We start from the raw sequence: 21,010 nt of genomic DNA, 5'->3' as shown, positions 1-21,010 counted from the left end.
AGATGACGACACTAGGTTGAGAGGGAACCCTGCTTAGAGCAAGAGAAGAAGTCACTTGTTCAACTTTCTACAACTCAGATCTATTTTTATTACAACAAAAATACCCCAAAGAAAATTTACGCATGAGGAATATGAAAGGCCTAGTTGAAACTGTAGAACCCATGGCTCCTTGTTATTTAATGCTTACTTTACTTTTTTGTGGTTTTGAAGTATTTTCTTAGTATCAGACTGGTTGTTTTAGTATCATGACAATTCTATCACAAATATTACAATTACATATTTTTCACAAATTGTTAAAGGTCCTATATTATGCAAAATTGACTCTTTTGAGCTTTTAGACATGTTAGAATGTGAAATTGACACATGTTTGAATAATCCTTTATTTTAGTCAGTTTCCAAAGCTCAAAACGCTCTGTTCCACCTTGTGATGTCATGATGCTGTAATTTTCAAGTTAACATCTACTTTTTACCCTTTGTTCTGTAGAGATTGGCAATGGTTGAAATTATCCATATGATTCTAGGGAAGAAGTATGGAGTTTAAAAACACAGTGGAGCACTTCCTGTATTACCACATGATATCACAAGGTGGAAGAGAGTGTTTTCTGTTTGAGAGAAGAACTCAGCCTAAATATGCAGGGTTTGTGTGTTAAACATGTGTGAATGAAACAAAACACAACTTCCGGTATGTTTGTGATGAGGAAACAACATTATAACATAGATCAGAAAATGTGTGTAATATGAGCCTTTTAATGCTTTTTGCTCCTACCACGCAGAAGTCAGGTCAAGTCTTACTACCCCGTAACTAGTGAAGATTCCCACTTCTGTTTACATGGTGTGAAGTTACAGTATTAAATTACTCCAGAGATATTCCAGCTATTCCAGATTTCAGAGTACAACTGTGTGTAGAGGGCGAGGAGTTTGTTATTTCTATTTGTAGCCAGAACTAGTTCACACAGGCTACAGCTGGAGCTATTAAAAATGCCCTGAAAGACTGGACTGAAGAGAGTGGAGGAGGTGGCTGGAGGTGTGGCACTATATGGCAATTGCGATGTGGGATAGAGTTGAACTCTGTCTGAGTGAAGATGACTGGGAAAACGGCAGATTTTTGAGGTTATGAAGGGTGAAAGGTGGCACAGAGAGGAGAGGAGCTGCTGTCACGTCTGCAAAATTAACCGTACTGTCTTTGGGGGACCACATTTGTAAAGCAAGTGATCTGGGCTAACACTGATAAAGATATGACTGAGTTCAAATGACAATAAAATACATTGTTGCATCAGAAACAACATGTGCTTTTCGATTCAACATTGCTATTATGTTGCTATTCCGGTGCAGGTCTATCTTTAGGGTTGAACTCACCAGCTCTTAAGAGTTTTTCTGTGTCTCCTTGTGTTGGTTTATCTCCACCCCTTTCCACGGTCCAATCACACCTCAGCTTGGAGTTAACACGTGCTCCTGAAGCCTACATCATGTATAGGCCAATGAAACATAATGCAGTGAAGTGTTAGCCAGTTTATCACGTATATGCTCTTTGACCCAGTATTTCTTCAAAAGTTATGGTTATCTTCCCTGTCCTGCTGTTCTCAATAAAATGCGTGAAAGTCATTGTGAAATAGACACTGGCCTTATTGCAATAAACCAACTGCTAGACATGAAACACTCGTATATGGGTATAGCTGGAGCATACCTATGTTTCCCTGACTCTGTTTTCTAATATTTAAACAGTGGTGGAACGTAACAAAGTAAAAGTAGTAATGCACTCTAGTGTTTAACTTCAGTACTTTTTAAAGAGGATGCTTTTTACTTCACTACATTTGAGAGAAGGTGTCTGTGTTTTCTACTTCACTACATTTTTGAACAAGACCGAAAAATTAAAGTATTTTCACAACAGTTTGAAACCTGCTGAACCTGGTATTTTAATACTTTTACTTAAGTCTAATTGTATTTTTTGTATTTTTTTTTTGCTCCAGTGTCTGTACTTTTACTTCAGGAACAAAACTGAGTACTTCTTCCACCACTGCATTTAAAAGATATTTGTGAAAGTAAACCCACAACCTCTACCCTCACCAGCCATAACCTTAACCACAATTTCAAAAAAAAAAAAGGCCCTGACCTTAACCATAACCCTTCAACCCAACAAATGTAGGAACACAGAGGTGACCCCATATAGATTACCTATTAGTATATAGACTAGGCCTAACCACTTTTTCTTGTTCAAGATGTTTATTAAAATCCTCCACTGAATCAACACGAATCAGAAGTGATGAATTTCTCCATGAAGGGAATAAAGGTCATTAGTCTATATTAGGAAAAAATGCAAATAAATTAAACAAAATAAAAAAGTTGGTACAGTCGTAGATTTTCTTCAGTGGGATACGATGAATTTCAATTGCATTATTTGCATAAAAAAGACACGAAAAAGTCAAAATTCCATCTTCCACTTACCCTCCATAGGTTTGAACAATGTGCTTTAGGTGCAGTGTACATATTTATTCACCAGAGGGCGCTGTGTTGTTAGTAATAATAGGTCTGTAGCAGGAGCAGTCACTGGAGTTAGTGAAACTTGTACATTAGCAGCATCAGGGTTGTGTGGCTTCTTCCTTTTCTTTACAGGAAATCATAGTAAAAGTTTTTTTAATGTATTTTGTAAAAGTTTGAACACGTTTTTACAAATGTTGACTTGTATTCCGCTGTTCACTGAATAGGATATTTATAATTAGTACATGACCTAACTTGACTATATAACTTTGGTTTGACATGCTCAAAATAAAAAAATAAAATAAAAATAATAATAAAAATAAAAATAATACATATAAAAGTCAAGGGGGTTTGGTCATTTTTGGCAGTTGACGCACGGGCCTCTGATTGGCTGCAGTTTTGACGTATGCTAATGAGGGGAGCGGGGCTAGTGTGAAAGAGTACGTGACGTCAGTTCCCCCATTCTCAGTGAGCGAAACAAACATGGCGGTAGACTCGAGTGGACCAGGGTTTAGGCTAACTTTATTCTTATTTACCTGCGCTTTTCTGGGGACCCGGACTGAGGTGGCGGGCCAGGACACGGGAGGCCCCCCGCGGATACTTGGCATGCGGCTGGAGAGGAGCGACACCCCGGCAGCCACCACGGAAAAGGGGATAATCCAGGTGACGGAGGGCAGTGACATCCTCTGCAGGTTCTACGGGCTGAGCTTGCTCCCCAACAGCTCGGGTCTGATCAGGTTTACGGAACTTTACTCTAGCGATAAAGAGGATGACGATCTGGGAGCGATAGACGTGCAGTTCAACAGGACTTGTCCCGAGCCTACTATAGATGTAATTGTGCGCAAAGGTATGAACATTTCCAATCATAATACAGCCGGAGTGGTCAGTGTTCGGGTCAAACAACTTCGTAAGAGCGAAGTGGTCAAAGTTTTCGGCTTGTGCGTACGCGACAGCTTGGAAGATGACAAATGGCGACTGTTGGATGAAATTGATGGACGATTGCGCGTGGTGGAGGAGAAAAAGTCGCTTCTTCCCATGTGGTTGCAAGTTATCCTGATCGCCTGCCTCTTGGTCCTGTCTGGGATGTTCAGCGGGCTTAACCTTGGACTGATGGCGCTGGACCCCATGGAGCTTCGCATTGTGCAAAGTTGTGGCACAGAGAAGGAGAAGAAGTACGCGAGAAAAATCGAGCCTATTCGTAGGAAGGGTAACTACCTATTGTGCTCCCTTCTTCTTGGAAATGTCCTTGTCAACACCACTCTCACTATACTACTTGATGATCTCATTGGCTCTGGTCTAGGGGCTGTGGTCGCTTCTACGATTGGCATTGTTATATTTGGAGAAATTGTGCCCCAAGCCCTCTGCTCCCGCCATGGTTTAGCTGTAGGTGCCAACACTATCCTCCTCACCAAGTTGTTCATGCTTTTGACTTTCCCGCTCTCATGGCCTATAAGTAAGCTTTTAGACTGCGTTTTGGGGCAAGAAATTGGCACGGTTTACAATAGAGAGAAGTTGGTGGAGATGCTCAAAGTGACAGAGCCTTATAATGATCTGGTGAAAGAGGAACTTAACATGATCCAAGGAGCGCTTGAGCTAAGGACCAAAACCGTAGAAGATGTAATGACTCCGCTTAGTAACTGTTTTATGATCCACAGCGGGACCGTTTTAGACTTTAACACCATGTCAGAGATAATGGAAAGTGGTTACACAAGGATACCTGTCTATGAAGATGAGCGGTCAAATATAGTGGACATCTTGTTTGTCAAAGATTTGGCATTCGTCGATCCGGATGATGCCACCACCCTCAAGACCATCACGAAGTTCTACAACCATCCAGTGCATTTTGTGTTCCACGATACGAAGTTGGACGCCATGTTAGAAGAATTCAAAAAAGGTTGGTGCCAATTATTATTAATCGGACTATGAGTTTAAGAGCTTTCATTCGATGTTTAGAACAGTACCTCTGATGCAAGAGATATTTGATATTCACCGGTAAATGCTTCAATGTTGGGGTAAATAGCATGGACCTAACAATAACCGAAATATCATGATATCGAATCGGCAAAGGTCTCATAATAATATTGTGGACATTCAAAACATATCAATATAAATGTGTTTGCTTAAAGGCTTTGGTTTGTAGCAGCATCAGTTAAAAAACAGAGGGAACTACATGGACCATGATCCTTTGCTCCATTTTAATGCAGACAGTGTGAAAAAATACTGTTAGAAAAGTTCTTTATGTCTTAATTCAGTCAGTAATACAGAACCAAAGGCTTGTCAAGGCTTTTTAAGAGGAATAAGTATAATTTATTCAGTTCTGTTCACATCTCCACAGAATAGCAGTAAATACCGTATCGTGGAATGAATATCGTGACAGTATCATACCATAAGATTTGCATATCGTTTCATCTCTTGTAAACTGCACCTTTTACATGGGGATGGTGATAAAGTGGTATAAAATTGAATCATTATTTATATCTCCCTTTGTATTGCAAATTTGGAGAGCTCATATAGTGATTTATTGATTTGGTTTTTAGTTCTATGTGCTGACACAGACTTGCCATTTACTTTTCCCTCTTTTGCTATTGGTCAGCCTCTGCTCTGACTGAGTGACAAGAGCAGTAAACCAATCACAGGGAGGCGTGAACTTTCAATAGAAGCAAACGGCTTTGGTCAATACATGAGGTAATATAGTCAATAAGACAGGTGCACTTGAATTGTACAAAAGTTAAACTCCGACCTGGGCATAGCGGTGGGTAAGTGAGGAATCTCACTAGACGAGACAAGACTAGGGATGGAATAATAAACAATAAGATTGCGACCCGGCTCCGGATAAGCGGAAGAAAATGGATGGATGGAAGATTGTATTGTTCGTCACGATAAAAAGGGTAGACATTTAATATAATCGTGATGATCACCAACAAAGATAATCACCATTACATCACCAGAATGTGCAGAACAAACCTACTTCTCCATAATCATCTCTTCTAGTTCATTGTTTTCACTTTTACAGTTGTGTAAATATGGAACCTATTCATAATATTAAAATTACAATTATTAATATCCATAACATTTTTAAACTGTCAGTATCTTTAATAATTATCATAATTGCAATTATTTTGACCAGGATTATCATGACACCATGTCAATATTGTCCCATGCTTAGATGAGACACGAGATTTGGTCCACAAGAATGCAACAAGACAAGATTTTGACATAGATTGTGTGGTTCAGTTCACAATTTTGGCCTCACTATTTATGATTTATTTAGAGTTTGTATATGTTTGCTGTGATAGCTCTATTCTACAGGACTCCTGCTTCACAAAACATGTAACTCACTCATGTATTTAAGTAAAAGTACAGATACAGAGGTAAAAAGTTACTCAAGTAAAAGTATCACATGAACAAATGTACTTAAGTAAAAGTATTACCTGTTTAAAATGCATTTTAAGAGTAAAAAGTAAAAGTATTTCACACAAGTGTTAAATGTAGGGATATTGATTAAAAAACTATACATATTTTGGTCCACAGTAACAATACAAATCAGTTTCTTAGTTTTTCTCATGAGTTTTGTGCAATTATTTTTGTTTGCTCACATCAGAATGTTACCACGAACATGGTAAAAATAAACCTTCAAATCATATGAAAAGTACCCAAAAATTCTACTTAAGTACAGTACTTTACTATTTTTTACTTCGTTTCCTTCCATCACTGCTCACTAGTATTAACCCTTTTGTTGTCCAAACTGAATGTAATCACATGGGGGTAAAAAATCTCTGAAGATTATTTTTCACAATTTTATGCTGTAAGATCTTTTGGCGCAAGAGTGAGTGACTTTGACTGACTGACAACAATCCTTTTATATAGATTTTGATGATATGCCAAAAAAATTATATCACGATTTTCTTGGAGCCTAATCACATTTTATACGTCGCTCTGGAGTATAAGTTGCACCAGCGAAAAAATGCATAATAATGAAGAAAACTTAACACATTTATATTTATTCAGCTACATGAAGAATAGACAACGAACTGAATACATGTCTGGTATGTTCACGTAAGATATTAACAGTTAATCAGATAACTAAAGCATAAAAACCAAGTTTGCTCCCTATCTCACTCCAAACCACTAAATCCAATGAATTCTTCATCCTCGGTTTTGCTTCTGAACAACTCCACTCAATTTACATTTTGAATATTTCATGGCAAAGCCAATGTAATCAACAGTATTGTACATTTCAAATTGTTTTTTGTAGTTTTAATCTACTCTTGGGTTTTTGTGTCAGTGGCATAAATTAGTTTCAGTATTATTGTTTATCGTCTATATTTACTTCAGCGATATATCGAGCTTCAAAATGTGTTATCGTGACAGGCCTTAGTATAAGCAGTACAAGCTCACTGAACTTTGGCTGCATTTCTTAGCCCCATGTGGTGTCCTTTGTGACTGTTTAACACACTACTCCATTGACCTCCTTTGCTCTCCCTCTTACAAACTGTCTGTCTCTGGAGCCGTCCCCTGCAGGGAGATGTTTTCCTTTTCTCAGGCGTCTCATCACAAGGTCACAAACAGTAGAGGCACATGCTGCGTGCCGAGAGTAAACATGACTGGCCTCTCTGTGAAAGCAAGAAATAATAATGTTTTATCTATTAAAGGCCCCATATTACACAAAATGGACTCTTGTGAGCTTTAGGTCATGGTATAATGCTATTACCTCCTCAAAAACAAACTGGGAGTTGTGTTTTGTTTCATTCACATATGTTTGAGTAATCAGCTATTATTACTCTGTCTACATCTTTTAAAGCTCAAAACGCTCTATTCCACCTTGTGATGTCATGAAGTGGTAGTTTTCAAGTTAACTACTACCTACTACTTTAGAAGAGATTGTCAATTCTAGTGCTGAAATTATCAAGTTGATTCTAATGAAGGTGTGTGGAGTTTAATAAAACAGTGGAGCACTTCCTGTGTTACCACATGACATCACAAAGTGGAATAGAGTGTTTTCTGCTTGAGAGAAGAACTCAGCCTAAATATGCAGGGTTAAACTTGTGTGAATGAAACAAAACACAACTCCAGATATGTTTGTGATGAGGAAACAACATTATAACATCAATCTGACACTGGGAGCAAGGTGGGTTAAGTGTCTTGCCCGTCAGAGCTGGAATCACACCGCCAACCTGTGGGTCAGTAGATCTACCCACTCAACCAATGATGTTTATGTCGAGAGTGGTTTTCAAATCGCCAACGTTCATATTGGTGGACAAACACTTGACCAGCTGAGCAACTGTCTCCCCAGTGCAGCTTGGTTGTTGTGGTGGTTGTGAACAAGGCCAGTTTAAACACAGGAGTTTTGTGTTTTGATTAAGGATGCCATTGTTATGATCGTTGTAAATAAGGGGGATGTGCTCAGTATTAGAAGGGAACTCAGCCAAGTAACAACTCTGCAGATAATCACTGTAGTAATTGTTGGCAGGTTTAAAAACATTTGGCACTGAGCGTATTTGGCATCTGCACTGCACAAAATATTTCTCATATTTGTAGTACATTCCAGCTCTTGATTTCCTAAATGAGGAAAGTTGAAATTTTACCAATACCCCTTAAGATTTTTCAAAATGTTAGACGCACACTACCAGCGAATAGTTTGGACACAACATCTCATATTTCTTTTTCTTATTAGTCCTACTTTCTACATTTTATATACATACAGAAGACATCAAGTATATGAAATAAGATAAATGGAATTATATAGCAAAGACAAAACGTTAAATGCTCTACTAAATATGCTTTTAAAAAATATTTTGTATTCCAATCCTCAAAGTAGTCACCCTTCATGACATCACAAGGTGGAACAGAGTTTTGGAAATGTAACTGACTAATAATAAAGGATTACTTGGACATGTGTGAATGAAACAAAACTCCAGGTATGTTTTTGAGGAGGTAACAACATTATAACATGGTTTAAACCTTAGAAGAGTCAACTTTGCGTAATATGGGACGTTTAAGCTGAAGTTATATATTAATTACAGTGTGGTTATAATCGGCCTCCCCGCTCTGCCCTTGCATCCTTTGTAACAGTTTTGATCCCTCTGCTTTGCCACTCACTCCCTACCTCCCTAACTCCTAGCACCTACCCCCTAGCTCCTATCCCCTAACTCCTAACTCCTATCTCCTCACTCCTAACCCTCTCTCATCTGAAGTTCCACTCTCTCGCTGCTTGGCGTCCGTCTCCATAGTGATAGCATCCAGCAGCGGCGTTGTGTTTGTGGAGCATGAGAGCCCAATGAACTGTTGACATTTACTGGACTGTGTAGGAGGCAGGCTGTTGCACAATATGTGTCTATAGCCGGTGCCATCCTCCTCATTTAAAACCCACGACCTTTAAATGATCTTATTAGATGTTATGAATGTTTAATGACGCCCCGGGCTGTGGCAGAAAGCTGTTGATGAGGCAACTGAATACACACAGGTAGGCTGTACGAAGCGCCCAAAGATTTTAGTTTATATTTGTTTATATTTTAAGCAGGGAAGGGACTTTTTTTGGAACGAAAGCTTCTCAAAATTTTAAATCACCCACGTTTAATTATCAGTGTTTTTGTTCAAGTCCAAATGCAAACATATATGCAAACTTTTTTTTTCTTGTGGCAGTCTGGTCTTGCGAGATCTTGTACCGTGAGATTTTCACTCATCCCTAATTTTAAATAATAACAGTGAGGGCTGCACAATTTTGGAAACAAATCTAATTCAACTTTACTTTAACTATTCAGTTCAATTTGCTGTATTTGTTTTGGATTCTGTCCAGGGTGCACATTGTAAACAACTCCAGGACCATTAACATTTGAGAGAAAACTTAATTTTGAACTGATAAACTGACACAAGAATCCCATGTTTCCCAAATTCTCTGTTGAAATGAATGGGATTCCTGCTTAACTGGAAGTGCCACCACAAAGAAAGCACGGTTTAGTCGCATTTACAGCAGAAGTGAGCATGGCTGAATAAGGTTAATGGCCACAATATGATTTTTTTAAAAATAGAAAACTGGATATTTTGTTCTGTAGTAGTTTGGTTTGGTCTGTCTCGCTACCTCACCTATCACCTAACTCCCGGCCCCTAACTCCCGGCCCCTAACTCCCGGCCCCTAACTCCCGGCCCCTAACTCCCGGCCCCTAACTCCCGGCCCCTAACTCCCGGCCCCTAACTCCCGGCCCCTAACTCCCGGCCCCTAACTCCCGGCCCCTAACTCCCGGCCCCTAACTCCCGGCCCCTAACTCCCGGCCCCTAACTCCCGGCCCCTAACTCCTACTTTTAGCACCCGTTGCAAATGTAATAAACTTAAAGGTCTCCAGGTAAAATATGTATACACTCTATTTCCCTAGTCCATTTATAGAAATAATGAACAAAATTAATGAATATCTAAAAGAGGAGCTTGAGCTACCAGAAAATGTTACTAATCGACTAACAAAGTATTTTAAGTTAATTAATAACATTTTAATAGCAGTTAATCACAGAAGAAAAGCTCTGGTTGAATTTTTTTTTTGCCTCCAACAGCTCAGTGCAAACCTCAGGCGTAATTGCCAAACCACACAGACACAAGTGAAGCATGAAGGGTGGCCTGTCACATGCCGAGCCCTCAGATCTCCACACCAGGCCAAACTATGGGTGCGTTGGCCTGTCACGATAACACATTTTAAAGTGCAATATATTACTCAAGTAAATATAGACGATAAACGATAGTCTTGAAATCAAACCATAAAGCAGAATTATCCCTCAAAACTGTTTTAAATGTTCCAAATTGTTTAAAAAAATATGAGCTGCAATAAATAAATAACAGCCTATAATGAGTTTAGAAGTTCATAATTCATTGCACCACAGCTCGAAGCTCATCATCATTGTACCTAAAAATAACAAAAAATTTCCCAGTAGTGCAAAGAAAAAGCTCCACAGTAAATATTGACCCCAAAAAGTATTGTTCCATCTGTCATGTACTGAACGATAAGTTGATATAGTATTTATTGTGACAGGCCTAGGAGCGTGATAGTAGGTGGGAAAGTGACAGAGTGGTTAGTGCTCTCACCTCACATCAAGAAGGTCTTTGGTTTGATTCCCAGTTCAGGTCGGGCGTTTATGTGCGACGATATGCTTAGCATGGATTTCTTAAGCCTCCAGATGGATAATCCTAATCAAAGCTACCTGCTTGTTTCCAGAGATGCTGTTATTTTGCCTGGAATATTCCATGGTATGGCATTAAACTTAAAGCTACAGTATGCAACTTTCTGGATGTGTTATGTCACTTGCATTATTCCACGGAAACAAAGTTAAAACCATACTTCAGGACATTCTCTATGAAACAAGCATAGAAACAAGCAGGAGGATACTCCTTGTGAAGATGCAACATTAACGACACATGTTTTAAATAAAAACAGCTGAAAAAAACAAAAACATCTATTTTTACCGTGAGTGTGGCGTCATGTAACATATAACGTGACCTGGTAGCATCACCTTCTTGTGTCTTTGGAGATTAAAGAATTTAACGCCATGCTGTGGAACTTTCTAATCAGTGCAATAATTTCTCCATGAAGTCAAGCAAATGCAGAAAACTTTACGTAGAGCACATTTAATTTGAGATGTCCTTCCGTACATTTAATGATCACAAACAGTTAACTCTATTACTGATTAGCTTCCAAATCTCAAGCTTTTATTTATTTTTTCAGAAAGTATCACCCACCCACAGTTGAGCTCCATAACCCTCACTACTCCTCCACATATCTTCATTTTAGTGAAACATTGTTGAAAATCTGTAACTGGACATGAGTCATAAAGCCGCACACTGTTGGATTCTTCCCTTGTTAAACTTCAGTGACCTACCTTCAGTGTTGTTGGCGGTTGTCATGCCTGTCTACACTGTCCACTCTTTATCAGGGAGTCTGTTTATCTCATAACTCACATTGGGTCAAGATTAAACGTGCTGCGGTTTGCCAACTATTGTCTGGTAGCTTAGATCTCCAAAATCTACAGACAGTTTACTGCAAACTGTAAATTTCTTTATCTTGAAAAGTGTATAATTTACGTTGAATACCACATGCCTTTAAAAAAAATCTAAAGCTTCACCATAGAATGCATAAAGACGTGGACTAAGTGAGTGTGACGTCATCAATAGCGTTTGGCTCCAGTCAAATGAAGTTCATCAAGTCTTGCAGTTACAGGGACGAATATGGAGCCAAGTTGCATATTAGGAATTCCAACTGAGAGTATCATAGCAACCAAAGAGCCAATCCAGAGCAAGGCTGCTGAAGGTAATGCCCCTTATCGCCCGCTCCACTGGGTTAGCAGGGAGGGGGCACTTGGCAACACTGTCAGTCATACCTGTTGCTAATGCTACGGGGGAACGACCTTGGGAAAAGAAGGCACCTGATTTATCTGTTATTAATATCTTAGAGTACAGACACAATACAGTAATAAAAATACCAGGAGCAGGTGTAGAGTGGGTCAACAGAAACATTTTAAGACCAAAATGACACGCCTGTAATGTTAAGTGAATGGGAACCAGAGTCGATGAAGCTTGAAGTGAGCCCATGATCACTTCCTATCTCCTAACACGGCGAATAGTGTGTTAGCTATGTCCATTTATATATACAGTCTATGGGCTTCACACACAGACACACACACACACCAATAATGTATTAAAAAATGTTCTAGAAATCCGTTGTTTTATCAACCCGGATTTTCTAGATATTGTGCCAAATGCAGGATCAAGTATAAGAAGTTGAACACAATTTTGAACCAATTACGAGGAGCATGTTTAAGTTTTAACTGTTAGCCTTTCCCCCATAGTCCTCTAATGTTGAACCATGACAGTTAAAGTTATTTCCACGTGGTTCTCATCCAAAAACAACACATCTGACTGGACAAAACATTGCGTCTCTTGCAGTTGCTTCTATATGGTTTTCATCCATCAAAATGCCTGTTATAATCATGCATAGACAATTAGGGTTCCGATACAGTAGGGGTATCGGCAAAAGCTCTGATGCTGCATATTTTTCAGGTATCGTATCACCAATCCGACACAATGACGACCCGTAGATGTCTAGAGCTAATGCTAAAGCTAACACCCAGAGCAGGTTAAATGCAGACTGTGGTGGCTCTGCAGACACTTATATGCTAATAATAACAGAAAATGACGGCGCTAACACAACCACATTGCTAACATGACCACATTGCTAAAACAACAATAGCGCTAACACGACGACAGCATTGACACGACAACAGGCTTCACTGCTGTTTTTATCTGTGCTACAAAGTGACAGAGAGCGTGGATAAATCAGCACAACAAATTTTTACACTACACTGCAAATTGCAAAACTAGATGACACAGAAGTCAGGTAAAGTTTAATTATATTTTTTAAAATCTGTTTTCTCAAATATCTTTGCAAGTTTTAATGCTTATAAAATAGTTTGAGAAAATGGCCTGTTATTGCATCTAAAATTATAGAACGATACAACATCAAGTCTCGTACTTTCTCCCTACAGGTTTCAAAATTAACCCGCAGTTTGTCAGTGTACACGAACCTTTGCCCTCATCCACCTTTGCCTATAGTGCATATTGTACTGAAGTTTTCTTAAAGGGACGTGTACCAATCTTCATAATGTGTCCGTATATTTATTTTTCACAATCTCACGCTATTATTCTTTGTGACAGCCTGAACTCAAATTGACTTTAACACACCTTTTTACAGTTGCCACTCCCTTTTACTGCAACAACACACTAATGTGTCATGTATCCTTTAGTATAGAACCAAATGTAAACCTGCCTTTATCCACATGTACAGTGCCTATTTAGTCTTATCAGTGTTGAGAAATAACTGAATACATGTACTGAAAATACATATACTGAGTACTGATTTTGAGTAAATTTTACTTTTTCATTTGGTATGATTCAGAGTACTGTTACTTCTCTAAAATCAGATAAATACTTGGCGGTAGACCTGTCATGATAACAAATTTTGAAGCATGATATATCGCTACAAAGAGATATTGCAATAAACGATAATACTGAAACTACTTTATGCTAGTGACACAGGATAGTCCCAGTAAATTAATTTTAAATAGACGGCATCATTAGAAGGCCTGAGCTGCAACAAATAAACATGACCTGCTAATCAGCCATAGAAGGTTTTTTTTGTGGCATTTTTACATAAAAATGGCAAAAATCTCCACACTTTTGTCAAGAAAATGTGCACATGATAAATATTGAGCAAAATGCAGGGTGTCCAAAAAGTCTCTTAACAATTTAAACAGAGTTGTTCTGTTGTACTCAGTGTGTTAATACACCTCTATATGTGATCATTAGTGTCATGAAACACATCAAGACGGGACTCTAGACATGTTCGCTGTAGCATAGCCTCATCAAGGTCCCATGTCTTTATTTGATACACGATATTATTAATATAGCCCCATAGAAAGTAATCCAGAGGTGTGGTATCTGGTGACCCTGGTGGCCACGAAATTGGTCCATCTCTTCCATTCCAACGGTCTGAAAATGTTTGATTGACAAACTCAAGAACTTTCAGCCCCCAATGTGGTGAGGCACCATCTTGCTGGACAGTGATGCAGTTGTGGCGCCACATCTTCAGTCAAAAGTCCGAGGTAAACATCTGCAGTAACTGATCTCTCGTGGAAGAAAAATTGACCAATAATTTACCAAAAATGAAATGTGATTTAAAAACTTTTGTAACCACTGAGTACAATAGAACAAATTTACCTAATATGTCTTATCAGTTGGCTTTGTTATTAAATTTTAAAATTGTAAAGTGACTTTATGGACACCCTGTATATTTTTACAGCTTATGTATATGCAACGATAAGTTGATATAGCGATTATTGTGACTTCTTTGCGATACTTGATCACGCAATTTAGGCTTTGGACTGCATTGATGATAAAAAATAAAACACCCCTCTTGCAATGTGTGGTTGTGCAACTTTTTCTTCCCTAATTAGACATAAATGAATACATAACAGTGTAATGAAAATCAAGATTTATGATACAGTATAACATAAGGCAACTTGGTGTAAAAATATTCTAAGTGTTCAGAATACAGTACTCTAGCCTATGTAACGGAATATGATACAAAGTACATTTTAATGGAAGTATTCAGTCTAACTAAATACCTTTTCAAAGTATTCTTCCCATCTCTGGTCTTTATGACTATGAGTGAAACATTAGCCATTAGCTCGATAAGGGCACACTTGAATCTCCACTCCTTTGTGTGTTTTGTGGCTCTGTACTATCTGCCATTTAGACATGTTCGCTGTTCTGAGAATGGCGGGTTTACTTGCTATGTAACAATACAGATATAAATAATAGTGTATTTTTATAGAATGTATTTTTAAGGTAACCCAAAGACTAGACTAGATGTATATATATGTAATGTGATTATTGTATATTATATCTTGGGTAGATTTTGAAAGGTCTCACTGTAGATCAGAGTTAGTACAATGATTAAGTATATTAAAATATTAAAGAAGCTGCTAATATGTTGTGTTGAAAATTACATATTGTCTAGTAAAGCTTATTTTATGATTGTGGTATCAAAATCAAAATGGAGAATAGAACTTTTTATAGTATCAAAATCAGCCTGGATCGTAAAATGGATAGTAAAATATTACATCATTCAAATGGCTTTACAGGACATGTTTTGTATAAAGCAGCAGGCAGGAGGTTGCGTAACATGAGCTGCAGGAAAGATAGGCGTATAGAAGTGGGAAGACAGGCACAACCAGAAACAAGCACAAAGAGCTCTGTGGGCATACAAATAAGCTACCACACAGGGAGCACGTATTAATAGGATTTTTCACTTGAATTGGAAATATAAATTGATATGGTGGACTAATTTGCTAACAGTGAATACTTTTGAATGTTTTTACATATTTGCATAGAGGTGACCTGGTCTGACTTAGTTCTTATTTCTGATTGGACATTGCCACGCTTATAGTGACTCAGTTTGAATCTCTCCTTACCTTATTCAGCCCCACCCACTTTGCCATAAATGCGACTAAACCGTGCTTTTTTGTGGTACCACTTTCATTAATTTAAATGGAGAACTTGGGAAAAGTTTCTCCTCCAAAATGATGATATAAAGTTAGTTGATTTGTGTCAGATGTTCAATGTTTATGTGCAGTAACAATCTAATAATCTTTTTGGGGGTCAATATTTATCGTGGGTACTTTTTTTTTTTTTCTACTAGTGGGAAATATTTGGCTATTTTTCCGTTCTGCACTTAGAGTTGAGCAGTAGTTTGAATTATGAACTTTTATGACTCATTACAGAAGAAAACTAACTTCCTAAGTGTTGCAATCAGCTATTTATTTATTGCAACTCATATTTTTAACAATACTGTAAATTTTGAATACTTTTTGGGGATGTTCTGCTTTATTTTTGGTTTCAATATTATTATTTATTGTGTATATTTACTATATCGCACTTCAAAATGTTTTATCGTGACAGGCGTATGTGGCAACTTCTGGAAAAAGGTGAAAAGTGACTCAGTTTGAATATGTCCGATAGCTCTGGCAAGTACGCTCGTCATGATAACTACTATATCAACTTTTTGGGCTCAATATTTATCCTGTTTACATTCTCTTTGTGAAAACAGGTACATTTTGTGTTATTTTAGTTGTAATATGATAAGATGTGAGCTGCAGAGGGTTGACTAAATATAACTTCTATGGCAAATTTTTGGTTAATCCTGTTATTTACTTGTTGCAGCTCACGCCTTTTAAATATACTGTCTAATTAAAAAAAGGTTCACTTCAATTGTCCTGGTTTATTGTGTCAGAGGCATAAAGTAGTTTCTATATTGTTGTTTATCGTTATATTTCTCTGTAGCAACCATGCTTCAAAATGTATAAATAAATGGACATAGCAAACCTGCTAGCTGCCGCATTCCAAATAGGAAGTGATTGTGGGTGCGCTTCCGGTACCATCAACTCTGGCTCCAGTTCACTTTCTATTGAAAAACTGTCGTCCCTCTGTCTGTAATTGCTACTGTGAGGCTCGTCACTTTGGTCTTAAGATGTTTGCATTAACCCACTCTCCATGATCCTGGTGGGGTTTTTTTTTCGCTATTGTGTCCGTGATTCCGTGAAGATATGAATATTAATACCAGACCAGGTCGCTCCCACTTCGTGCTAAACCAGCAGTGCGGCCGGGAAGTGGTGTTATCTTCATCAGCCTCACTCTGGATTGGCTCTTTGTTTGCTATGATACTTTCAATGTGGAACTTGGCCCCTATAACTGTTAGCCTTGATGAGCTTCATTTGACTGGAGCTGAACGCTATGAGTGACATCAGACTTAGTCTTCTTCTTCATACACGTCTATGATCGTGACAGACCTTCTGGTAACCATAGCAACTTTAAATAGAGGTGCAGCTGCCACCTTTGACCGTGTTTTATCTATGTATCACCAGGACTAAAACCTGCATGTGTTAGTATTATCGTTGGGTATTTTGAAGTTCATTTTTATAGCCCTATCTCGCAATTCTCCTAAATACACAAATAAATAAACACACGATTGATCCTGAAAATGAAATCTTATGGGAAATTTGACATGGTAAATAATTCAGTATTTCTCTCAATTTCTATTTTTGTAGCATGACGTAACCTGTTGACTGGTACAGAACCTTGTCATCTGTGAGACAAGTTAAACATTTTTGTATCTTGAATAAAATGAGGTCAAATTATTCCCATGGGTATTTTGGTTCTTTTCAGTCATTCGCTGCTTAGATTTCTCTTCCTGTTTCTTTTGTTCCTCTGGTAGTGTGTGCTGCAGTACTTCTGGACTTTCCTCTAGAGACGCGATGACATCAGGCATATTTGAAGCAGAAGTAATTCAGCTAATTGACCTAGACTAGACCTGGATACATACAGCTAGTGTGTTAAATAAAAGTGTTACCTGTATACTACAGTTCCGATACCAGTATTGATACTTTGGCTTTGAGTGGCTGCCGATACCCCGTATTAACCGATACTGTGTGTATAACCGTGTAGGAACAGTGAACACTTATTTCCTTAAAACACAGTTAACTTATTACGCAGGAAATGTATTTGTGTAATGCAACTGTTATTTATCCTTCAAGTCACTACTGAAGAGCTTCATATGAATAAAAATGGTCTTTTTACTGTAAATAGTCTTATTACATAATACTAAAGCCCCAATTGGGATATCAGCTTTACCAGTATTATGGAACCGATACCCAATCCAACAGGTTTTTCAGTATTGACACAGATATTTGTTACCTGTATCGGTATTGGTGCATCCCAACGAGATACTAATCGATACTAATACTAGTATCAAAACTAGATACCCGTTTGAACAAGTATCTATACTGAAAAAAAAGTAACATTGGACAGCATTGGACCTTTCCAGGATAGTTTTAGTGTGATCTAGATCTATATCAGAATTGGCATAAGATCACATGATGATATTACAGGAAATTGTAAAAGCCTGAGGGATTACACAGACATTACAGAAAGTACTTTGATATTTTTGAAAATTACACCCTGTTGTCTCTAGTAACAATTTATATCAAGTATTAAGCTGTTTAGTATCAAAGCCAAGTTTGAAATATAACTACAATAGAAACTGTAGAAGCATTACAAGAATGCTGTAACTCATTATTGCTTTAGTGTCTATCTTTAGTGTGCCCCAACAGGGAATATTCTGCTATCAAGTTTGTAGTCATTTACAGAAAGAACAAAAAATAAACATATTTTGAACTATTGCATTCAGATAGAAGATATAACATAATAACATACATAGGTTACTTTGTTATGATATACATTTTGCCCTATACCAAAAAAATAGGCTAGTAATGTTAAACTGTACAGACAGATCCATTTTAAGTTACCATATTCTAATTAGTTTTACACACTTCATCTGTGTCAATGCAAGCCTGTGTGCTATTTCTGTCTCCTTGCCAAATGAAGCCCATTACTTCACAGCTCCTCTATGCTCCAGCTGAGTGTATTCAGTGTTGGGAGGGAGCTCTGGTTTTAGATGAGCAACTAGGCCTGCCACAGTAACAGGTTTTGAAGTATTTTGCAAAAATAGAAAATGTAGATGGTAAACAGTAATACCGAAACACATTTTTGCCATTGACGCAATAAAGCAGGATTTCTACCGCCCACCCCCACCCCAAAAAAATCTAAATGTACAATGTTATTAATAAACATGAGTTGCTATAAATAGATAGATGGATAGTAAAAGACAAAAATAAAATATGTCAACTGGACAAAAATGTGTTGGAGTGAACACGTTTTGCTGCTCATTCAAGCCACTTCTTCATTTCGGGTCAGATTGCTGTTGGACAGTGCCTTATGTCTGTCTGAAGAATGTAGCAACACAGTCACAAGAGCAGCTCAGGACCCCAGTCTGCAGTTGATCCCTAGCTAAAAAAAAATGGGTACAGAAAATAAATGGTTTAAGAGGGGAGTTTAAAGAGGTAATTTTTGTTAGGACACACAATGCTTTGAACAGGAATGGGGTTTTAGACATAATCTATGTCCTCTTTATAACTCCATCCTCATACATAAATCTAAATAAGGAAAACAATAGGGCTAACTAGTATGCTAATAGGAGTGAGAGAGCACTGATTAGGAGCCTGAAAAATTATGCAAAATATGACTCAGGCACAGTTCACACTAAGTGTAGCTCAATAGACCTAGGCAACAAACAAACTGTAAACAAACAGGTGTGTTAGTTTCACTTAGCTCGTCCCTTCAGACAGATATAAGGCAGTGTCCAGCAGCAATCTGACCAGAACTGAAGAAGCGGCTTGGATGAGCAGCAAAACGTCTTCACTTCAACAACTTTTTGTCCAGTTGACAGATAAAATTTTTGTTTAAATTATGGATCATATGAGGACAATTGAGGGATTACACAGACCTACAGATGGATAGATAGAAAGAATAGTAGAATGAAACTTGGTATGGTCTAATATACATTAACATTGAACTGGACTTAGAACTGGACAGACAATAAAATCTAGTCTCTTGATTCCAATGGATTTTTTTTTAGCTGATACTAATATTTGGCCTTCTGCTGTAATTTTAGATGATTATTGCGGTTTAAAATGTGCAAATTATAACATAACGATCCACGGGTGTCATAGATTATGACTATATAGCAGACACAAGCACAATAAGTCTGATTTAAACAAAACTCTTTAGTAGTTAGTTTGCATCTGTAAGTGGGTGTCATAAGAGAGAGTTGTAAGTTATTTATTCAACCCTTGTACAGCTCAAATATTATCACAGTCCAAAGAAAAAGTACCAATGATAAATTTTGACCGCAAAAATATCGTTCCATAATTTCAGACGGGCAAAACAATGTCTTTGTAAAGTGTTGCGTACACAGAGGTCATGGGTGTTGGTTTGCATGTGGCTCAGTGGACAGTGAGGGCTGCGTTTGCATGTGTGGTTGGTATGCACTGTGCACGTGGCATTCCTCTCCCATACGACCCCCTTGGTCTCTTTGTCAGCAGTGTTTCATGTCAACAGTCGACCCGTACGCTGTTTGTTGGCGGTGTGGGTGAAGCACAAACATATGGCTGTAATATCAAACTTAAAAGTAAAGGCAGGCGTGTAGTGTCGAAATGCAGTTTATGAGAGATATTATTCAAATTATGTGGTCTATTACTCAAAAACTATTCAGAAAACGTGCAATTTTTATTTTTAGCAATATCTATTTTATATTGTATTTAGTTCTAATACTAGTTTTAGTATCCAGATGTAGATTATTTGACCACCCAAACATATCGCTGTCATATCAAGCTTTAAAATATAGGCAGGTATCAATTCCCTGGGAAAGGCTGTACCAATTTTCATAATTCATAATAATAAAATCCCTATTATGAGGCCTATTATTTAAAAAAAAATATTCAGAAAACTTTCAATATATATTTTTATGTTTCTTTATTTTATTCTACATTTAGTTCTAGTTTTAATGAACAATATTTTTAAGACAAAGAATGTGATTTTCAACAAATTATGTGATACTTTTCAGTATTGATACTGTATTGCTGTTCTGCTAAACTGTAGGGTTAGCACTTTGTATACATAGTAAGACCCCATGATTTTGTATATAGGAATAATATTGTATTCCCTAAATAAATAAAGTCTTTACAATTGGATAATTCTGACCATACAAACTGTGATTTCAGTTCCATTACGATTAACCTTGCGTCCCTGTGGGCAGACTTTAATGTATTTGTTTAAAAATAAAAATAAAGTCAGTGTGGGTGTGAAAAGTGCCTTTTGTGGAAAAGTGAACCGTTGCAGAAATTTGTTTCTGTCAAAGGGCAATTAGACTTTCACTTCCTGTTTTTGTAATCCTTTGTGCATTGTGCTGGTTTCATTATAGATTTAAATGTATGAGGACACAACGGTAAAACTTTAGTTAGTAATTATCTTGACAGGCCTAGTGTCATATCAGTTTCATGACTATATCGACTGAAAGTTGGAACAATATTTTTGGGGGGTCAATAT

The 21,010-nt window shown here is 37.6% G+C and overlaps 1 protein-coding gene across 1 annotated transcript in view; it reads left to right on the top strand.

Annotated features, from left to right (window-relative positions):
- Positions 1 to 2,930: 2,930 nt before the first annotated feature.
- The window catches only part of LOC117375627 (metal transporter CNNM4), a 58,161-nt gene continuing 40,081 nt past the window's right edge, over positions 2,931 to 21,010 (top strand). The window contains exon 1 of the mRNA XM_033971927.2: positions 2,931 to 4,369. Within this exon, the coding sequence (XP_033827818.1) occupies positions 2,959 to 4,369 (1,411 nt within the window). The 5' untranslated portion in view covers positions 2,931 to 2,958. The remainder of the gene's footprint in view (positions 4,370 to 21,010) is intronic.

The sequence above is a fragment of the Periophthalmus magnuspinnatus genome, chromosome 9, assembly GCF_009829125.3.
Source record: "Periophthalmus magnuspinnatus isolate fPerMag1 chromosome 9, fPerMag1.2.pri, whole genome shotgun sequence".
In the NCBI taxonomy this organism is placed as follows: domain Eukaryota; kingdom Metazoa; phylum Chordata; class Actinopteri; order Gobiiformes; family Gobiidae; genus Periophthalmus; species Periophthalmus magnuspinnatus.
The sequence above is the reverse complement of the archived record's forward strand: the minus strand, read 5'-3'. Positions and strand labels throughout refer to the sequence as shown.